The 19,918-nt window shown below is 50.2% G+C and overlaps 1 protein-coding gene across 1 annotated transcript in view; it reads left to right on the top strand.

Annotated features, from left to right (window-relative positions):
- Nucleotides 1–19,918, top strand: part of tnip1 (TNFAIP3 interacting protein 1) — a 90,625-nt gene that overhangs the window by 30,838 nt on the left and 39,869 nt on the right. The window contains exons 5-9 of the mRNA XM_038793558.1: nucleotides 1,876–2,070; nucleotides 9,236–9,330; nucleotides 11,289–11,550; nucleotides 16,620–16,715; nucleotides 18,386–18,451. Of these exons, the coding sequence (XP_038649486.1) occupies nucleotides 1,876–2,070; nucleotides 9,236–9,330; nucleotides 11,289–11,550; nucleotides 16,620–16,715; nucleotides 18,386–18,451 (714 nt within the window). The remainder of the gene's footprint in view (nucleotides 1–1,875; nucleotides 2,071–9,235; nucleotides 9,331–11,288; nucleotides 11,551–16,619; nucleotides 16,716–18,385; nucleotides 18,452–19,918) is intronic.

The following is a 19,918-nucleotide window of genomic DNA, read 5'->3' as shown; positions in this document are numbered from 1 at the left end:
TGCGCGGTTGCCGTCTTCCCCTCCGCCGCCCCGCAAGACGTGGCGGCTTGATCTTGTGGGGCGGTGGAGGGGTGGTTGCCGCCGTCGTGAACCGGTCGAGAACGGCAGGCCGCTCGGCCCATCCGGGTCGGAGAATAGCGGGGGTGCTGGAGAGTCGCCATTTTGCCTCCGTCGGGCGACTCTCCGTTGTTTTCCGCGAGTATCCCGACCACGGACATTTGGCCGGTGGGGAGAATAGCGGGAGCGCGTCGGAACGGCGTCGCGGGAAAAAAACGGCGCGGCCCGCTATTCTCCGAACCGGCGTGGGAGCAGAGAATTTCGCCCCTTGTTCCCAGTGAGCTTGAAAATTTGTTTGCAAAACTTCATCAGGGTCAGAAAGCCAAAAGCAGGAATATGACTAACTACAGTGGATTTTGCTTACTGTGAATTTCAATAGGAGTTTTATTTATTTATTAATTAATTGCCAGACTCTCTCCCTTCCTTGAGGTGATTACACTTTACCCTGCACCTTTATAACGGTCAATCTCAATAGAACCCTGGCTGGCTCTTTGACTGCAGCGGGCATCGCGGTTGAGTACAATCCCGGCTGACGTTCCCTAATGCCGGGACTGAGGGAATGCTGCACCATCTGAGTTGCTGGGACAATTAAACGGCCAGTTAGGTCTGCGTCTCCTGCGTAGACCTAATATTTCAGGTTAACTATTTTGAAGGTTATGCGTCTCGTCGATAAGATCTTGAAACTTGTACGTTTAAACAGGAACCATTTATTGGTAATCCTTAACTATGTCCAGGTCCCAATTTGTTCATGGGACATGGGTGTCGCAGGCTGGGCCAGCATTTATTGCCCGTCCCTAATTGCTCTTGAAGGGGCAGTTAAGTGTCAACCACATTGCTATGGGTCTGGAGTCTCATTGTAGGCCAGACCAGGTAAGGACGGCAGATTTCCTTCCCTAAAGGACATTAGTGAACGAGATGGGTTTTTACGACAATCGACAATGTCATCATTAGACTTTTTTTTAAATTCCAGATTCAAATTTCACCGTCCGCAGTGGCGGGATTTGAACCTGGGTCCCCAGAGCACTTTTCTGTGTCTCTAGTTTACCAGTCCGGTGACAATATCACGGCGCCACCGCCTCTGCCATGTGCGGCGCTGCTCCCATGCAAGTTCCTTCTAGACTGTTCTCCGGGTCTATTACCGTGTGACTCTATACGTCATACCATGAGCAGCGCTATTCTCCAGTCCCACGTTAAAACCTTGCACTGCAGGGCACCTTTTACACTACAATGGCAGGCAGGCGCACACAGCAAGGGGAGTTCTACCCGGTGGAACCAATATTTGTCCCTCAACTGACATTACTTCAAGGAAGAAAAAGAAGATTTGCAGAAAAATTGAAGACTGAATACCCACCTGGGATCGTAGGAATAACCTGGGGCGTCCTGGTCCAGCAGCACTACCGTTTTAAAATCCTCATCCCTGCTTTCAAATCCCTCCATGGTCTTGTCCCCCACAGCCCCTAGTTCTGGGACCACCTCCAACTCTGAGATCTCTGCGCTCCTCAAATCCTGGCCACTTGTGCATCTCCAAATTTAATTGCTCTGCCAATAGTGGCCGTGCCTTCAGCTGCCTGGGTCCAAAGTTCCGGAACTCCCTCCCGACATCTCTTTACCTCGCTTTTCCCACATAAACAGACCTTAAAGCCAAACTCTTTGACCAAGCTTTTGACCATCTGAGCCTCAAATCTTCTAGTGCGGTTATTTGATAGAGTTCCTGTGAAGCACCTTGCCACAATTTCAAGCGTTTAAAGGTGCTACATTAATGCCAGCTGCTGTTGTGATTGGTTGTGATTGTGTCTTCTGTCCTCCCATGTGACTCAGGATGTGCTGCAGAAGTTGGCAATCGAAGATGGAAACGTAACTGTTCATCTCCAGCGTCTGGAGAGCTCGCTCAGCCTATTCGCTGAGGAGACCAACAGGAAGGAGCTGCTAGCCCACCTGGGCAGAATGGCTGTCGATTTCAACCGTCTGTCTTCCAAAGTGCAGAAGAATGAGTACAAGACCACCGTTCTACAGGTAACTGGCAGTATTCACCATCCTACAGGTACCAGGCAGTATTCACCATCCTACAGGTAACAGCCAGTATTCACCATCCTACAGGTAACAGGCAGTATTCACCATCCTACAGGTAACTGGCAGTATTCACCATCCTACAGGTAACAGGCAGTATTCACCATCCTACAGGTAACGGGCAGTATTCACCATCCTACAGGCAGCAGGCAGTATTCACCATCCTACAGGTAACAGGCAGTATTCACCATCCTACAGGCAACAGGCAGTATTCACCATGCTACAGGTAACAGGCAGTATTCACCAACCTACAGGCAGCAGGCAGTATTCACCATCCTACAGGTAACGGGCAGTATTCACCATCCTACAGGCAGCAGGCAGTATTCACCATCCTACAGGCAGCAGGCAGTATTCACCATCCTACAGGTAACAGGCAATCCTACAGGTAACGGGCAGTATTCACCGTCCTACAGGTAACAGGCAGTATTCACCATGCTACAGGTAACAGGCAGTATTCACCATGCTACAGGCAGCAGGCAGTATTCACCATCCTACAGGTAACAGGCAGTATTCACCAACCTACAGGCAACAGGCAGTATTCACCATCCTACAGGTAACAGGCAGTATTCACCATCCTACAGGTAACAGGCAGTATTCACCATCCTACAGGTAACAGGTAGTATTCACCATCCTACAGGTAACAGGCAGTATTCACCATCCTACAGGTAACAGGCAGTATTCACCATCCTACAGGTAACGGGCAGTATTCACCATCCTACAGGTAACAGGCAGTATTCACCATGCTACAGGTAACAGGTAGTATTCACCATCCTACAGGTAACAGGCAGTATTCACCATCCTACAGGCAGCAGGCAGTATTCACCATCCTACAGGTAACAGGCAGTATTCACCATCCTACAGGTAACAGGCAGTATTCACCATCCTACAGGCAACAGGCAGTATTCACCATGCTACAGGTAACAGGCAGTATTCACCATCCTACAGGTAACAGGCAGTATTCACCAACCTACAGGTAACAGGCAGTATTCACCATGCTACAGGTAACAGGCAGTATTCACCATCCTACAGGTAACAGGCAGTATTCACCATCCTACAGGTAACAGGCAGTATTCACCATCCTACAGGTAACAGGCAGTATTCACCAACCTACAGGCAGCAGGCAGTATTCACCAACCTACAGGCAGCAGGCAGTATTCACCATCCTACAGGTAACAGGCAGTATTCACCATGCTACAGGTAACAGGCAGTATTCACCAACCTACAGGCAGCAGGCAGTATTCACCATGCTACAGGTAACAGGCAGTATTCACCATTCTACAGGTAACAGGCAGTATTCACCAACCTACAGGTAACAGGCAGTATTCACCATTCTACAGGTAACAGGCAGTATTCACCATCCTACAGGTAACAGGCAGTATTCACCATGCTACAGGTAACAGGCAGTATTCACCATGCTACAGGTAACAGGCAGTATTCACCATCCTACAGGTAACAGGCAGTATTCACCATCCTACAGGTAACAGGCAGTATTCACCAACCTACAGGTAACAGGCAGTATTCACCATGCTACAGGTAACTGGCAGTATTCACCAACCTACAGGCAGCAGGCAGTATTCACCATCCTACAGGTAACAGGCAGTATTCACCATCCTACAGGCAGCAGGCAGTATTCACCATCCTACAGGTAACAGGCAGTATTCACCATCCTACAGGTAACGGGCAGTATTCACCATCCTACAGGTAACAGGCAGTATTCACCATCCTACAGGTAACTGGCAGTATTCACCATGCTACAGGTAACAGGCAGTATTCACCATCCTACAGGTAACAGGCAGTATTCACCATCCTACAGGTAACAGGCAGTATTCACCATCCTACAGGTAACTGGCAGTATTCACCAACCTACAGGTAAGAGGCAGTATTCACCAACCTACAGGTAACAGGCAGTATTCACCATGCTACAGGTAACTGGCAGTATTCACCAACCTACAGGCAGCAGGCAGTATTCACCATCCTACAGGTAACAGGCAGTATTCACCATCCTACAGGCAGCAGGCAGTATTCACCATGCTACAGGTAACAGGCAGTATTCACCATCCTACAGGTAACAGGCAGTATTCACCAACCTACAGGCAGCAGGCAGTATTCACCATCCTACAGGTAACAGGCAGTATTCACCAACCTACAGGTAACAGGCAGTATTCACCATCCTACAGGTAACAGGCAGTATTCACCATCCTACAGGTAACAGGCAGTATTCACCATGCTACAGGTAACAGGCAGTATTCACCATCCTACAGGTAACAGGCAGTATTCACCATCCTACAGGTAACAGGCAGTATTCACCATCCTACAGGTAACTGGCAGTATTCACCAACCTACAGGTAAGAGGCAGTATTCACCAACCTACAGGTAACAGGCAGTATTCACCATCCTACAGGCAGCAGGCAGTATTCACCCTTCTCTCCTGGGGCATTGATCCGGGGGAGAAAGCTGTTTGATAGCAAGTCATAATGGTATCCTTTCCCATTTCAACATCAAACACTCCCAGGACAGGTACAGCATGGGGTTAGATACAGAGTAAAGCCCCCTCTACACTGTCCCCATCAAACACTCCCAGGACAGGTACAGCACAGGGTTAGATACAGAGTAAAGCTCCCTCTACACTGTCCCCATCAAACACTCCCAGGACAGGTACAGCACGGGGTTAGATACAGAGTAAAGCTCCCTCTACACTGTCCCCACTAAACACTCCCAGGACAGGTACAGCACAGGGTTAGATACAGAGTAAAGCTCCCTCTACAAATGTGAGGTTATCCATTTTGGTAGGAATAACAGCAAACGGGATTATTATTTAAACGATAAAATATTAAAGCATGCCGCTGTTCAGAGAGACTTGGGTGTGCTAGTGCATGAGTCACAGAAGGTTGGTTTACAAGTGCAACAGGTGATTAAGAAGGCAAATGGAATTTTGTCCTTCATTGCTAGAGGGATGGAGTTTAAGACTAGGGAGGTTATGTTTCAATTGTATAAGGTGTTAGTGCGGCCACACCTGGAGTATTGTGTTCAGTTTTGGTCTCCTTACTTGAGAAAGGACGTACTGGCGCTGGAGGGTGTGCAGAGGAGATTCACTAGGTTAATCCCAGAGCTGAAGGGGTTGGATTATGAGGAGAGGTTGAGTAGACTGGGACTGTACTCGTTGGAATTTAGAAGGATGAGGGGGGATCTTATAGAAACATTTAAAATTATGAAGGGAATAGATAGGATAGATGCGGGCAGGTTGTTTCCACTGGCGGGTGACAGCAAAACTAGGGGGCATAGCCTCAAAATAAGGGGAAGTAGATTTAGGACTGAGTTTAGGAGGAACTTCTTCACCCAAAGGGTTGTGAATCTATGGAATTCCTTGCCCAGTGAAGCAGTTGCGGCTCCTTCATTACATGTTTTTAAGGTAAAGATAGATAGTTTTTTGAAGAATAAAGGGATTAAGGGTTATGGTGTTCGGGCCGGAAAGTGGAGCTGAGTCCACAAAAGATCAGCCATGATCTAATTGAATGGCGGAGCAGGCTCGAGGGGCCAGATGGCCTACTCCTGCTCCTAGTTCTTATGTTCTTATGTTCTTATGTACACTGTCCCCACTAAACACTCCCAGGACAGGTACAGCACGGGGTTAGATACAGAGTAAAGCTCCCTCTACACTGTCCCCACTAAACACTCCCAGGACAGGTACAGCACAGGGTTAGATACAGAGTAAAGCTCCCTCTACACTGTCCCCGCTAAACACTCCCAGGACAGGTACAGCACGGGGTTAGATACAGAGTAAAGCTTCCTCTACACTGTCCCCATCAAACACTCCCAGGACAGGTACAGCACGGGGTTAGATACAGAGTAAAGATCTCTCTACACTGTCCCCATCACACACTCCCAGGACAGGTACAGCAGGGGGTTAGATACAGAGTAAAGCTCTCTCTACACTGTCCCCAACAAACACGCCCAGGACAGGTACAGCACGGGGTTAGATACAGAGTAATGCTCCCTCTACACTGTCCCCATCAAACACTCCCAGGACAGGTACAGCAGGGGGTTAGATACAGAGTAAAGCTCCCTCTACACTGTCCCCACTAAACACTCCCAGGACAGGTATAGGATGGGGTTAGATACAGAGTAAAGCTCCCTCTACACTGTCCCCATCAAACACTCCCGGGACAGTTACAGCACGGGGTTAGATACAGAGTAAAGCTCCCTCTACACTGTCCCCATCAAACACTCCCAGGACAGGTACAGCACGGGGTTAGATACAATGTAAAGCTCCCTCTACACTGTCCCCATCAAACAATCCCGGGACAGGTACAGCACGGGGTTAGATACAGAGTAAAGCTCCCTCTACACTATCCCCATCAAACACTCCCAGTACAGGTACAGCACGGGGTCAGATACAGAGTAGAGCTCACTCTACATTGTCCCCATCAAACACTCCCAGTACAGGTACAGCACGGGTCAGATACAGAGTAAAGCACCCTCGACACTGTCCCCATCAAACTTTCCCAGGACAGGTACAGCACAGGGTTAGATACAGAGTAAAGCTCCCTCTACACTGTCCCCATCAAACACTCCCAGGATAGGTACAGCACGGGGTTAGATACAGAGTAAAGCTCCCTCTACACTGTCCCCATCAAACACTCCCGGGACAGGTACAGCACGGGGTTAGATACAGAGTAAAGCTCCCTCTACGCTGTCCCTATCAAACACTCCCGGGACAGGTACAGCACGGGGTTAGATACAGAGTAAAGCTCCCTCTACACTATCCCCATCAAACACTCCCAGGACAGGTACAGCACGGGGTTAGATACAGAGTAAAGCTCCCTCTACACTGTCCCCATCAAACACTCCCGGGACAGGTACAGCACGGGGTTAGATACAGAGTAAAGCTCCCTCTACACTGTCCCCATCAAACACTCCCGGGACAGGTACAGCACGGGGTTAGATACAGAGTAAAGCTCCCTCTACACTGTCCCCATCAAACACTCCCAGGGCAGGTACAGCGCGGGGTTAGATACAGAGTAAAGCTCCTTCTACACTGTCCCCATCAAACACTCCCAGGACAGGTACAGCACGGGGTTAGATACAGAGTAAAGCTCCCTCTACACTGTCCCCATCAAACACTCCCAGGGCAGGTACAGCGCGGGGTTAGATACAGAGTAAAGCTCCCTCTACACTGTCCCCATCAAACACTCCCGGGACAGGTACAGCACGGGGTTAGGTTGGGACAGGTGTGAAACGTTTTCACCTTTTAGCAGATTTCCGATTTCCTTTTTTTTCTTTGATTCTGGAATTCTGCTGTTAAAATGCTTTACCAATGGCTAATATATTTGCAAATCGGGAAGGTGAGTGACTTGTCGGGGAACTTCCCGGTGGTGTTAATGTGGCTCACTTTTACATTTTATTTAATAATCTCTCCAGCGAAGCACTGTGGGAAATTTCACTCTGTCAAAGCTACTTTATAAATCGAGCTTGGTGTTCAACCTTTTAAAAGTGAATGGTTGCTTTAGAAACAAGAAATGTATTGAAGGTTAGTAGGATTTGGGTAGTGTGGGGAAGAATATGACTGATGGCGTGCTGGGAAATTGGAAATGGTGTTTGGAAAATAATAGTTTTAAGGGATTTATATTTGCAATGGCCAACTTTGGATATAAGGTATAGTTTTAAGTTGGTTTCATTTAATATTTCTGAGCCTTGAAGGGTAATATCTATAGTTAGGTTCATGCTGGGCTGGACAAAGTTTGTATGTGTGGGGGTTGGTCAAGTTCCAACTGTGTTTCTATTGTGCTTAGAGAGGGCTACGGGATGAAGAGTAAATAAAAGGCCTAAGCATTTGGGTGTTGCTTCTCAACTGGGGCCTTGTAAGGTAGAGAAGCTTTTAGATTTTAGCTGAACTTGTGGGCAGTGGGAGACAGGACCTCAGGAAGTGAACGGGAGCTGCCAAGAGGCAGGTTTCCTAAAGTACAAGTTACAGTCCAGATGACCAAGGAATTGGGAGAGAAGGAATGTTTAAGATGATTGGAGTTAAGTAAACAGAGACCAAGGCATTGTTCAGAAGAATTCGAGTAAGAGTGAACAAAGTGTCCTAAGTTAAAGAGACATTTGCAATAACCAGATTCAAAGTGGGGCAGCAGCCTTGAAAGGTAAAACAAATGTCCGATGCCATCATTTTTATACAGTCTGGGAATTGAGAGTTAAAGCAGTTTTGAGCAGTTTGCACAGCAGTCAAGGCAAAAGTCTGAAAGAGGTTGGTGTAAAACCCTATACTGGATTTTCTTGAATGGAAGCTTGGGTTAAAAGAATCATTTGTAAAACCTGCACTGTATTTTGGAATGCAAACTGCTGAGGGAAAGCATAATTATGAGAGAAAAATGTTAACTTTTTTGGGTGTCGAGTTTGGAAACTCTCATGTCACAGTCATCTGGAGGGATTCTGAGATGACCTCCAAACATTGACAGGGTTCAGAGTGCAAAGTGCAGTTGACCACCATCACCTTGTGTACTTAATGGGTGGCACAGTAGCACAGTGGTTAGCACTGTTGCTTCACAGCGCCAGGGACCCGGGTTCGATTCCCGGCTTGGGTCACACTCTGTGAGGAGTCAGCACGTTCTCCCCGTGCCTGCGTGGGTTTCCTCCGGGTGCTCCGGTTTCCTCCCAGAAGTCCCGAAAGACGTGTTTGTTAGGTGAATTGGACATTCTGAATTCTCCCTCCGTGTACCCGAACAGGCGCCAGAGTGTGGCGACTAGGGGCTTTTCACAGTAACTTTGTTGCAGTGTTAATGTAAGCTGACTTGTGACAGTAATAAAAAGGGACTTTGTATTAATGAGACCATGTAGATTAAGATGTACTTTGTGATTTGTGCTAATCCTGAAACCTGTGTGTAATTGTTAAGCTAATGGGGGGAGTAAAGGCGTATTATATAATAATCCAACGTTTTCATGTTTAATAACTAAGTAGTGGTCTAGTGACTCTGTTCCTCTCTGTTTTAAAAAAAACATCAAAGTCAGTCTTTAGGGCCAGGGTTCCGTTCTGGGATCTTTCCATCCAGTTATAACTTCAACTGGGATCGTAGCAGTGGGTTCATGGTCTTCCCTCTCTCTCTCTGTGTTCCAGACTCTTTGTGAACAGTTACAGATTGAAAATGAAGATCTTCGCAAGAAGCTGGACCACGACCTCGATCTGAAGAATCAAATGATGGAGAAAATGAAGTACGTTGACAGGCTGGCTTTGAGCAGAATGAAAAACTTGCATTCCGAAATCACCTTTTCACTGCCTCCAGATGCCCCGATCAAATAGTAGAAACAATAATTCGGGACAAGATTAACAAGTCAGATGGACAGGTTGATTTAAGGAAAGCCAGCATAGATTTGAGGGTAAATTGTGTTGAACTAACTTGGTGGAGATTTTGTTTTGAAGGGATAACAGAGAGGGTTGATGAGGGAGATGCTGTTGATGTGGTGTACACAGGCATTCGATACATTGCCACACAACAGACGTACTCACAAGTTAGGGCCCATGGAATAAAAGGGACAGCGGCAACATGGATACGGAATTGGCTGGGTGACAGGAAACAGTTGAGACTAGTGGTGAATGAATATTTTTGGGGGGTGGAGGAAGGTTTGCATTGGGTCAGTGCTGGGACCCTGGTTTTTCCCGGTATAAAAGACCTAGACCATGGCGTACATGGCACAGTTTCAAAATTTGCAGGTGGTACAAAACTTGGATGCTGTGAGAAGGATAGTGTAGACCTTCAGGAGGACATGACATTTTGGTGGAATGGGCAGACAAGTAGCAGTTGAAATTCAACTCCGAGAAATAAATCCTGAAGTGGTTAGTTTTAGCAGGAAGTAGAGAGACCCCCCAGATAAAATACGGTACAACTGTAAAGGGGGAAATGAAGAGAGGTGTCTCTGTGCAAAATCCATTGAAGGTGCAGGACAAGTGGATACCGCAGTTTTTTTAAAAAGCCGAGTGTATTCTGAGCTTTATTAATAGGGCACAGACTACAAGAGCAAGGGAGTCATGTTGAACTTGCATAAGACACAAGTTCAGACTTAGAAGGAGAATTGTGTTCAGCTCTGCATACTGCACTTTAGGAAGGGCGCGAGGGCATTAGCGCAGGACGTTTCACAAGAATGGTTCCAGAGATGATAAACTTCAGTTCTGAAGATAAATTGGATAAGAACAAAGAACAATACAGCACAGGAACAGGCCCTTCGGCCCTCCAAGCCTGTACTGGTCATGATACCACCCTTGGCAAAACCCCTCAGCACTTCCTAGTGCCTTATCTCTCTGCACCCATCCTATCCATGTATTTGTTAAGATGCCTTTTGAACGCCGTTAATGTATCTGCTTCCACAATCTCCCCTGGCTTCGCGTTACAGGCACTCGCCACTCTCTTCTTAAAAAAACCTGCCTCGCACATCTCCTCTAAACTTTGCCCCATGGACCTTAAACCTAAGCCCCCTAGTGACTGACCCCTCCACCCTGGGAAAGAGTGCTTGCCCATCCACTCTATCCATGCCCCTCATAATCTTGTAGACCTCTATCAGGTCAGCCCTCAACCTCTGTCGTTCTAATGAAAACAGTCCGAGTTTATTCAGCTTCTCCACACAGCTAACACCCTCCAGACCAGGCAACACCCTGGTAAACCTCCTCTCCAAAGCCTCCACATCCTTCTGTTAGTGTGGCGACCAGAATTGTGCGCAACATTCCAAGTGCGGCCTCTCCAAGGTTCCGTACAACTGTAGCATGACCTGCCAGGTTTAAGACGCGATGCCCCCTCCAAGTTGGGGCTGTTTTCCTTGGTGATGAGAAAGCTGAGAGGAGATTTGATAGAGGTGTCCAAAATCATGAGGGGTCTGGACAAGAGTGGACGGGGAGAAACCTTTCCCACTCGTGAAAGGCCAGAACACGGGGGAGAAATCTCCTGCTGTGGTGCGAGAGCTTTCTCAGCCGTCTGCCTGTTTTTAACGTCCCACCCGAGAGACGAAGCCTCTGACGGTGCAGCACTCTCTCGGCCCGTCCCAGACCTCAGTGCGACTCACCATGCACCTCCCTTCTCCTTTGGAATTCTGCACTCTTCTGTCAGACGTCGCAAAGTGGCATTGGGTCACCCGATGTCCCGTGTGTCTTTTCAAAAATTGTGTCCTTTCCTTTGCTGCAGATACGAGAATTTGAAGCTGAAGGAAATGGTGGCGAACAAGATGGAGCCGAAGGAGGGGGTCCAGCAGACCCCTATACTCGAGGCTGTCTCGAAACGTGAGCAGCCGGACAGGGTACTGGAAGGAGCCGGACTGCAGCAGGTTAATAATATCACGGGCCCGGAACATTCCGCACTCGCTCGCGCCTTTTCCTGCGGTACTGAACTGCACTTCTGTAGCGCCTTTAACCTCAGGAGGTTCCCAACGTGCTTTACCGCCAACTGGGTACTTTTTTTTCCATGTCTTTCTATTGGGTTTTCACATTTTGTAACTGGGTACAACTTGAAGTGTAGTCACTGTTGCAATGTAGGAACACAGTAGTTATGTTAAGCACAGTAAGATTCCAGAAACAGCAATGTGAGCATGGCCAGATTCTGTTTTATCCACAGAATCCCTCGCATGCAGAAGGAGGCCATTCGGCCCATCGGGTCTGCACCAACCCTCCGAAAGAACACACTACCTCGGCGCGCTTTGCTTCCTTATCCTTGCACCCTGCGCATTGATCATGGCCAATCCACCTAACCTGCACGTCTTTGGACTGTGGGAGGAAACCGGAGCACCCGGAGGAAACCCACGCAGACACGGGGAGAACGGGCAGACTCCGCACAAACAGTCACCCAGCGGGGAATCGAACCTGGGACCCTGGAGCTGTAAGGCAGCCGTGCTGACCACTGCACCACCGTGTCAGTGATGTTAGTTGCCTGCTAAATATTATCTTGGGGCACCGTGCCATGGTTCACACCTGGCACCAAATGTTTCCCCTCCGTCTGATGAAAACAGCCAAATGGCATCTATGGGCCTCGCAGAGGAGATCCCAGCCGGGCACTGGTGAGCACTGCTCCCCACAAACTGGGACCAGGCGGAACGACCCTTGAGGGAGCATCTCTCAGGTGGTCGGAGACCCCCGGGTGGGTGGCCTCTGGGCAGGGTGGCACCTTGGCACGACCAGCTTGACTCCATGGTAATTCCACCTGGGCACCCTCGCAGCGCCACCCGACTGGCAGACTGGCACTGCCAGAGTGCCAAGCTGGCGGTCTGCCCCACGCCAGGGCACGGGCCCGGGGGTGCCCAGCCGGTATGTGGTGGAATGCTAAGGGAGCTCGAGGACCCCCCCCCCCCAACAAGTGATTTGGGGGACTCCTGGTGTCACGTCGGTGGGGGTCGAGAGATCTCTGATCTCTGCTCGTGGGCGATCATCAGTGCAGGATCTGCTGCAAAGTGCAGCCTTGGGTGGGGCATTCCCTGCAGTGGGCCAAACAAACACCGAGTGCCCTGTCGCACCAGCAACGACCCCTCAGTTCCCGCCCAGAATACTTTTTTAGTGAAATCACGCCCACAGAAAATGAGAGTAAATGAGCCAGGAATACAAAAACAGATGAAATGAAATGAAAATCGCTTATTGTCACCAGTAGACTTCAATGAAGTTACTGTGAAAAGCCCCTAGTCGCCACATTCCGGCGCCTGTCCGGGGAGGCTGGTACGGGAATCGAACCGTGCTGCTGGCCTGCTTGGTCTGCTTTAAAAGCCAGCGATTTAGCCCAGTGAGCTAAACCAGCCGTGAGAAATATATAAAAAGCAAGAGAGCAGCTAAAGTAAACGCTGGTCCCTTAGAAGCAGAGACTGGAGAAATTCTCATGGCAGACACATTGAATAAATATCTAGTGTCTGTCTTCACGGTAGAAGACAAGTTGCATATCACAAGTAGAGGGTAACCTGGCTGTTAGAAAGAGTGAGGAAAAGAATGTAATTGACATTAGCAAAGAAAAAGTACCGGAGAAGATTCAGCGTCTAAAGTCCCAACAAATCCCCAGGGTCTGATGGCCGATAACCTAGGATTCTGAAAGAGGTCACCATAGGAAATGAGATGTTCTCGCTTAATGTCGTATCACTAAATGTTTTTTCACCTTCACATCGTTAATAAAATAGTGTTGATATAACGATTTACCATTGCTGATTTTACCTTAACAATGTTTTTCACAGAGGCAGCTTTATTCTGTGTTGATTGTGTTGTAAGGCCTCACTTAAAGTTCTGATTACACTCCTGAAATTCACAACTTTAAGTGAAACATTGTTACAACTTTTCACTGTCCCCATCAAACACTCCCAGGACAGGTACAGCACGGGGTTAGATACAGGGTAAAGCTCCCACTACACTGTCCCCATCAAACACTCCCAGGACAGGTACAGCACGGGGTTAGATACAGAGTAAAGCTCCCTCTACACTGTCCCCATCAAACACTCCCAGGACAGGTTCAGCACGGGGATAGATACAGAGTAAAGCTCCCTCTACACTGTCCCCATCAAACACTCCCAGGACAGGTACAGCATGGGGTTAGATACAGAGTAAAGCTCCCTCTACACTGTCCCCATCAAACACTCCCAGGACAGGTTCAGCACGGGGTTAGATACAGAGTAAAGCTCCCTCTACACTGTCCCCATCAAACACTCCCAGGACAGGTTCAGCACGGGGTTAGATACAGAGTAAAGCTCCCTCTACACTGTCCCCATCAAACACTCCCAGGACAGGTTCAGCACGGGGTTAGATACAGAGTAAAGCTCCCTCGACACTGTCCCCATCAAACACTCCCAGGACAGGTACAGCACGGGGTTAGATACAGAGTAAAGCTCCCTCTACACTGTCCCCATCAAACACTCCCAGGACAGGTACAGCACAGGGTTAGATACAGAGTAAAGCTCCCTCTACACTGTCCCCATCAAACACTCCCAGGACAGGTACAGCACAGGGTTAGATACAGAGTAAAGCTCCCTCTACACTGTCCCCATCAAACACTCCCAGGACAGGTACAGCACGGGGTTAGATACAGAGTAAAGCTCCCTCTACACTGTCCCCATCAAACACTCCCAGGACAGGTTCAGCACGGGGTTAGATACAGAGTAAAGCTCCCTCTACACTGTCCCCATCAAACACTCCCAGGACAGGTACAGCACGGGGTTAGATACAGAGTAAAGCTCCCTCGACACTGTCCCCATCAAACACTCCCAGGACAGGTACAGCACGGGGTTAGATACAGAGTAAAGCTCCCTCTACACTGTCCCCATCAAACACTCCCAGGACAGGTACAGCACGGGGTTAGATACAGAGTAAAGCTCCCTCTACACTGTCCCCATCAAACATTCCCAGGACAGGTACAGCACGGGGTTAGATACAGAGTAAAGCTCCCTCTACACTGTCCCCATCAAACACTCCCAGGACAGGTACAGCACGGGGTTAGATACAGAGTAAAGCTCCCTCTACACTGTCCCCATCAAACACTCCCAGGACAGGTACAGCACGGGGTTAGATACAGAGTAAAGCTCCCTCTACACTGTCCCCATCAAACACTCCCAGGACAGGTATAGCACGGGGTTAGATACAGAGTAAAGCTCCCTCTACACTGTCCCCATCAAATACTCCCAGGACAGGTACAGCACGGGGTTAGATACAGAGTAAAGCTCCCTCTACACTGTCCCCATCAAACACTCCCAGGACAGGTACAGCACGGGGTTAGATACAGAGTAAAGCTCCCTCGACACTGTCCCCATCAGACACTCCCAGGACAGGTACAGCACGGGGTTAGATACAGAGTAAAGCTCCCTCTACACTGTCCCCATCAAACACTCCCAGGACAGGTACAGCACGGGGTTAGATACAGAGTAAAGCTCCCTCTACACTGTCCCCATCAAACACTCCCAGGACAGGTATAGCACGGGGTTAGATACAGAGTAAAGCTCCCTCTACACTGTCCCCATCAAATACTCCCAGGACAGGTATAGCACGGGGTTAGATACAGAGTAAAGCTCCCTCTACACTGTCCCCATCAAACACTCCCAGGACAGGTACAGCACGGGGTTAGATACAGAGTAAAGCTCCCTCTACACTGTCCCCATCAAACACTCCCAGGACAGGTACAGCACGGGGTTAGATACAGAGTAAAGCTCCCTCGACACTGTCCCCATCAGACACTCCCAGGACAGAGACAGCACGGGGTTAGATACAGAGTAAAGCTCCCTCTACACTGTCCCCATCAGACACTCCCAGGACAGAGACAGCACGGGGTTAGATACAGAGTAAAGCTCCCTCTACACTGTCCCCATCAAACACTCCCAGGACAGGTACAGCACGGGGTTAGATACAGAGTAAAGCTCCCTCTACACCAGGGGTGGGCAAACTTTTCCGTGCAAGGGCCACATTCAGAAATTCACAATTTTAAAGGGCCGCATAGCATATTAAGTAAAATAATTACTTCACCCGGTTATGATTCTGGGCGCCTCATATAGAACATAGAACAGTACAGCACAGAACAGGCCCTTCGGCCCTCGATGTTGTGCCAAGCAATGATCACCCTACTCAAGTCAACGTATCCACCCTATACCAGTAAGTAATCCAACAGCCCCCCTCCCCATTAACCTTGAAAAAAAAATTTAAAAAAAAAAAAAATTTTTTTTAAAGAAATTGTCTTTTTTTAAATGACTTGGTGGGCCACATAAAGACCTTTGGCGGGCCCCATGCGGCCCGCGGGCCGTAGTTTGCCCACCCCTGCTCTACACTGTCTCCATCAAACACTCCCAGGACAGACACAGCACGGGGTTAGATACAGAGTAAAGCTCCCTCTACACTGTCCCCATCAAACACTCCCAGGACAGGTACAGCACGGGGTTAGTTACAGAGTAAATTCCCTCTACACTGTCCCCATCAAACACTCCCAGGACAGGTACAGCACGGGGTTAGATACAGAGTAAAGCTCCCTCTACACTGTCCCCATCAAACACTCCCAGGACAGGTACGGCACGGGGTTAGATACAGAGTAAAGCTCCCTCTACACTGTCCCCATCAAACACTCCCAGGGCAGGCACAGCACGGGGTTAGATACAGAGTAAAGCTCCCTCTACACTGTCCCTATCAAACACTCCCAGGACAGGTACGGCACGGGGTTAGATACAGAGTAAAGCTCCCTCTACACTGTCCCCATCAAACACTCCCAGGACAGGTACAGCACGGGGTTAGATACAGAGTAAAGCTCCCTCTACACTGTCCCCATCAAACACTCCCAGGGCAGGCACAGCACGGGGTTAGATACAGAGTAAAGCTCCCTCTACACTGTCCCCATCAAACACTCCCAGGACAGGTACAGCACGGGGTTAGATACAGAGTAAAGCTCCCTCTACACTGTCCCCATCAAACACTCCCAGGACAGGTACGGCACGGGGTTAGATATCAAAATCACCATGAATAGAGGTATGAGTGATGGAATGTGTTGGTGGTTTTTAGTTACGGATATTTTATTGTTTTAAAGACTTCAAAAAAAGCAGAACAGCAAGATCCCAACGAGAAACATGTCATAGAGACATTGGGGAAAAAAGTCACAGCCTTGGAGCTACAGCGGAAAGAGGTCAGTGTTTACAGAATTGTGACCGTGTGTGGGTGCTCCCTCCTCACCTCCCTCGCTCCCTCCCCACCTCCCTCCCTCGCTCCCTCCCCACCTCCCTCCCTCGCTCCCTCCCCACCTCCCTGCCTCCCTCCCCACCTCCCTCATTCCCTCCCCGCCTCCCTCGCTCTCTACCCACCTCCCTCGGTCCCTCCCCAACTCCCTCGCTCTCTCCCCACCTCCCTCCCTCTCTCCCCACCTCCCTCCCTTTCTCCCCACCTCCCTCGCTCCCTCGCCACCTCCCTCGCTCTCTCCCCCTCCCCTCGCTCTCTCCCCACCTCCCTCCCTCTCTCCCCACCTCCCTTGCTCCCTCCCCACCTCCCTCGCTCCCTCCCCACCTCCCTCGCTCTCTCCCCCTCCCTCGCTCTCTCCCCACCTCCCTCGCTCCCTCCTCACCTCCCTTGCTCCCTCCCCACCTCCCTCCCTCGCTCCCTCCCCACCTCCCTCGCTCCCTCCCCACCTCCCTCATTCCCTCCCCGCCTCCCTCGCTCTCTACCCACCTCCCTTGCTCCCTCCCCGCCTCCCTCGCTCTCTCCCCGCCTCCCTCACTCCCTCCCCACCTCCCTCGCTCTCTCCCCACCTCCCGTGCTCCCTCCCCGCCTCCCTTGCTCCCTCGCTCCCTCCCCACCTCCCTCGCTCCCTCCCCACCTCCCTCGCTCCCTCCCCACCTCCCTCGCTCTCTCCCCGCCTCCCTCGCTCTCTCCCCGCCTCCCTCGCTCTCTCCCCACCTCCCTCGCTCCCTCCCCACCTCCCTCGCTCCCTCCCCACCTCCCTCCCTCGCTCTCTCCCTGCCTCCCTCGCTCCCCACCTCCCTCGCTCTCTCCCTCCCTCGCTCTCCCCCCACCTCCCTCGCTCCCTCCCCACCTCCCTTCCCACCTCCCTCCCTCGCTCTCACCCCGCCTCCCTCGCTCCCCACCTCCCTCGCTCTCTCCCTCCCTCGCTCTCTCCCCACCTCCCTCGCTCCCTCCCCACCTCCCTCACTCCCTCCCCACCTCCCTCGCTCCCTCGCTCCCTCGCTCCCTCCCCACCTCCCTCACTCCCTCCCCACCTCCCTCGCTCTCTCCCTCCCTCGCTCCCTACCCACCTCCCTCGCTCCCTCCCCACCTCCCTCGCTCCCTCCCCACCTCCCTCACTCCCTCCCTCCCTCACTCCCTCCCACCTCCCTCACTCCCTCCCACCTCCCTCGCTCCCTCCCCACCTCCTCCACTCTCATTCATTCAGCTGAGCTCTACTGCTCTCCTCGCACCTGCTCTGTCCTGTGCCTGCGCCTTTGCACTTTGACCTCCCCTGCACCTCTGCATGCACTCTCTGGCTTGCCGGGCTCTCTCTCTCGTTGGGCTCTCTCTCTCGTCGCGCTCTCTCGTCGCGCTCTCTCTCTCGTCGCGCTCTCTCTCGTTGGGCTCTCTCTCGCGTCGCGCTCTCTCTCGTCGCGCTCTCTCTCGTCGCGCGCTCTCTCTCTCTCTCTCTCTCTCTCTCTCTCTCTCTCTCATTCTCTCTCTCTCTCTCTCTCTCTCTCTCTCTCTCTCTCACGTTCTCTCTCTCTCTCTCTCATGTTCTCTCTCTCTCTCTCGCGCTCGGTTTGAGCGGTGTGTGTCAGTTCTGTGGAATATTTTTTTTTGTGTTTGAATTTGCAGTTGGTGGATGTGAACAAGCAGTGGGATCAGCAGTTCCGGAGCATGAAGCTGCAGTATGAGCAGAAGGTAAAGCAGAGAGGCCCCGAGATTCACTGGAGAGAGTTATTAATGCAGCAGCTCGTTATTCACCAGGCTGAGGTCAAAGACAGATTCAAATTTACGGAAACAAAATACTGCGGATGTTGGAAATCTGAAACAACGAGAAAACTCTGGCACAGCGCGGAGCGTCAGGCAGCATCTGTGGAGGAGGAATCAAAGAGTTAACGTTCCAGCTCTGAAACCGTTCACCAGATGAAGGAAATGTTAGAAATATAATTTCTAAACAAGTGTAGAAGCCGAATAAGGCAAAAAATAAAACAAAATGGAAATTCAGTGATAGGTTGAAATGCAGAAGCGGTTAAATGAGAAAAAGGATTTGATAGGGTGGATACCAGGAGGATGTTTCTACTGATGGGAGAGGCTGGAAACAGGGGACACCGTTCAGAAACATCCCCTTTAAGACGGGAGCTGAGGAGATTTTTTTACTCTGAGTGTCCTTAAGGGGTCACTGAATTTATTCAAGGCTAAGGTCAATAGCTTTCTGATCAGCGGGTCAAAGGTTAGGGTGAGGGCAAAGTAGCTTTTGAGACCACAACCAGGTCGAGCATGATCTTACTTGAATGGTGGAACAACCTCAAAGGGTTAAATGGGCTTCCCAAGTCCTACGTCCCTATGCAAGGTGAAAGGAGATGGGAATGGGCCAAGTACAGAAATAAATCACGGGCCTAGACTCTGGAGGAGGTGTAAATGGTTAAACAGGAATGATTACCAGTAGCTGCTCTTCAAAGGAATGGGGACTGACCTGAAATTGGTGTTGGATGTGGAAGGTTGGAATGCGTCTCATTGTTTCTCCTCGAGTTGACCTGGATCTCTGGGGCAACGTAGGAGGCCGCGACCCGAGAGCCACAATGGGAGCGAGGCGGAGAATCGGAGTGAGAGGTGGCAGGAAACTCGGGTTCACGTGTGCAGCCTGAATGGAGGGTCTCCTGCAGCCTGGTCACCTAATCTGCGTTTGGCCACCCCCAGGGTAGAGGAGACCTCACTGGGAGCAGAGAATACAGTGGAATAAATTGGGGAAAAAGGACGCAAACGCGAATTGCTTCACTTAGACGGAGTGTTTGGGGCCTTAGCTTGTGAGAAGGGAGGAGGTAAAACCGGGAGGCAGTGGTGTGGTGGTCATATCACTTGACCAGCAAACCAGAAACCTGGATAATGATCTGGGAACCCGAGACGTCAGGTGGTGACATTTGAAATCAATAAAAAGAAAATCTGGAATTTAAAGGCGAATGCTGACCGTTGAACCATTGTGGATTGTTATAGAAACCAAACTGGTTCACTAATGTCAGGAAATCTACACGTGACTCCAGACCCACAGCAAAGTGGTTGACTTTGAAATGCTCTCCAAAACAGCCGAACAAGGGCAATTAGGGATGGGCAATAAATGCAAACAGCACATCCCTGAAAAATGTTTTGACAAGTTTCATCTGCAGCCCA

The sequence above is a fragment of the Scyliorhinus canicula genome, chromosome 4, assembly GCF_902713615.1.
Source record: "Scyliorhinus canicula chromosome 4, sScyCan1.1, whole genome shotgun sequence".
Lineage (NCBI taxonomy): Eukaryota > Metazoa > Chordata > Chondrichthyes > Carcharhiniformes > Scyliorhinidae > Scyliorhinus > Scyliorhinus canicula.
Note: the sequence above shows the minus strand (reverse complement) of the source record. Positions and strands in the feature narration are given on the sequence as shown.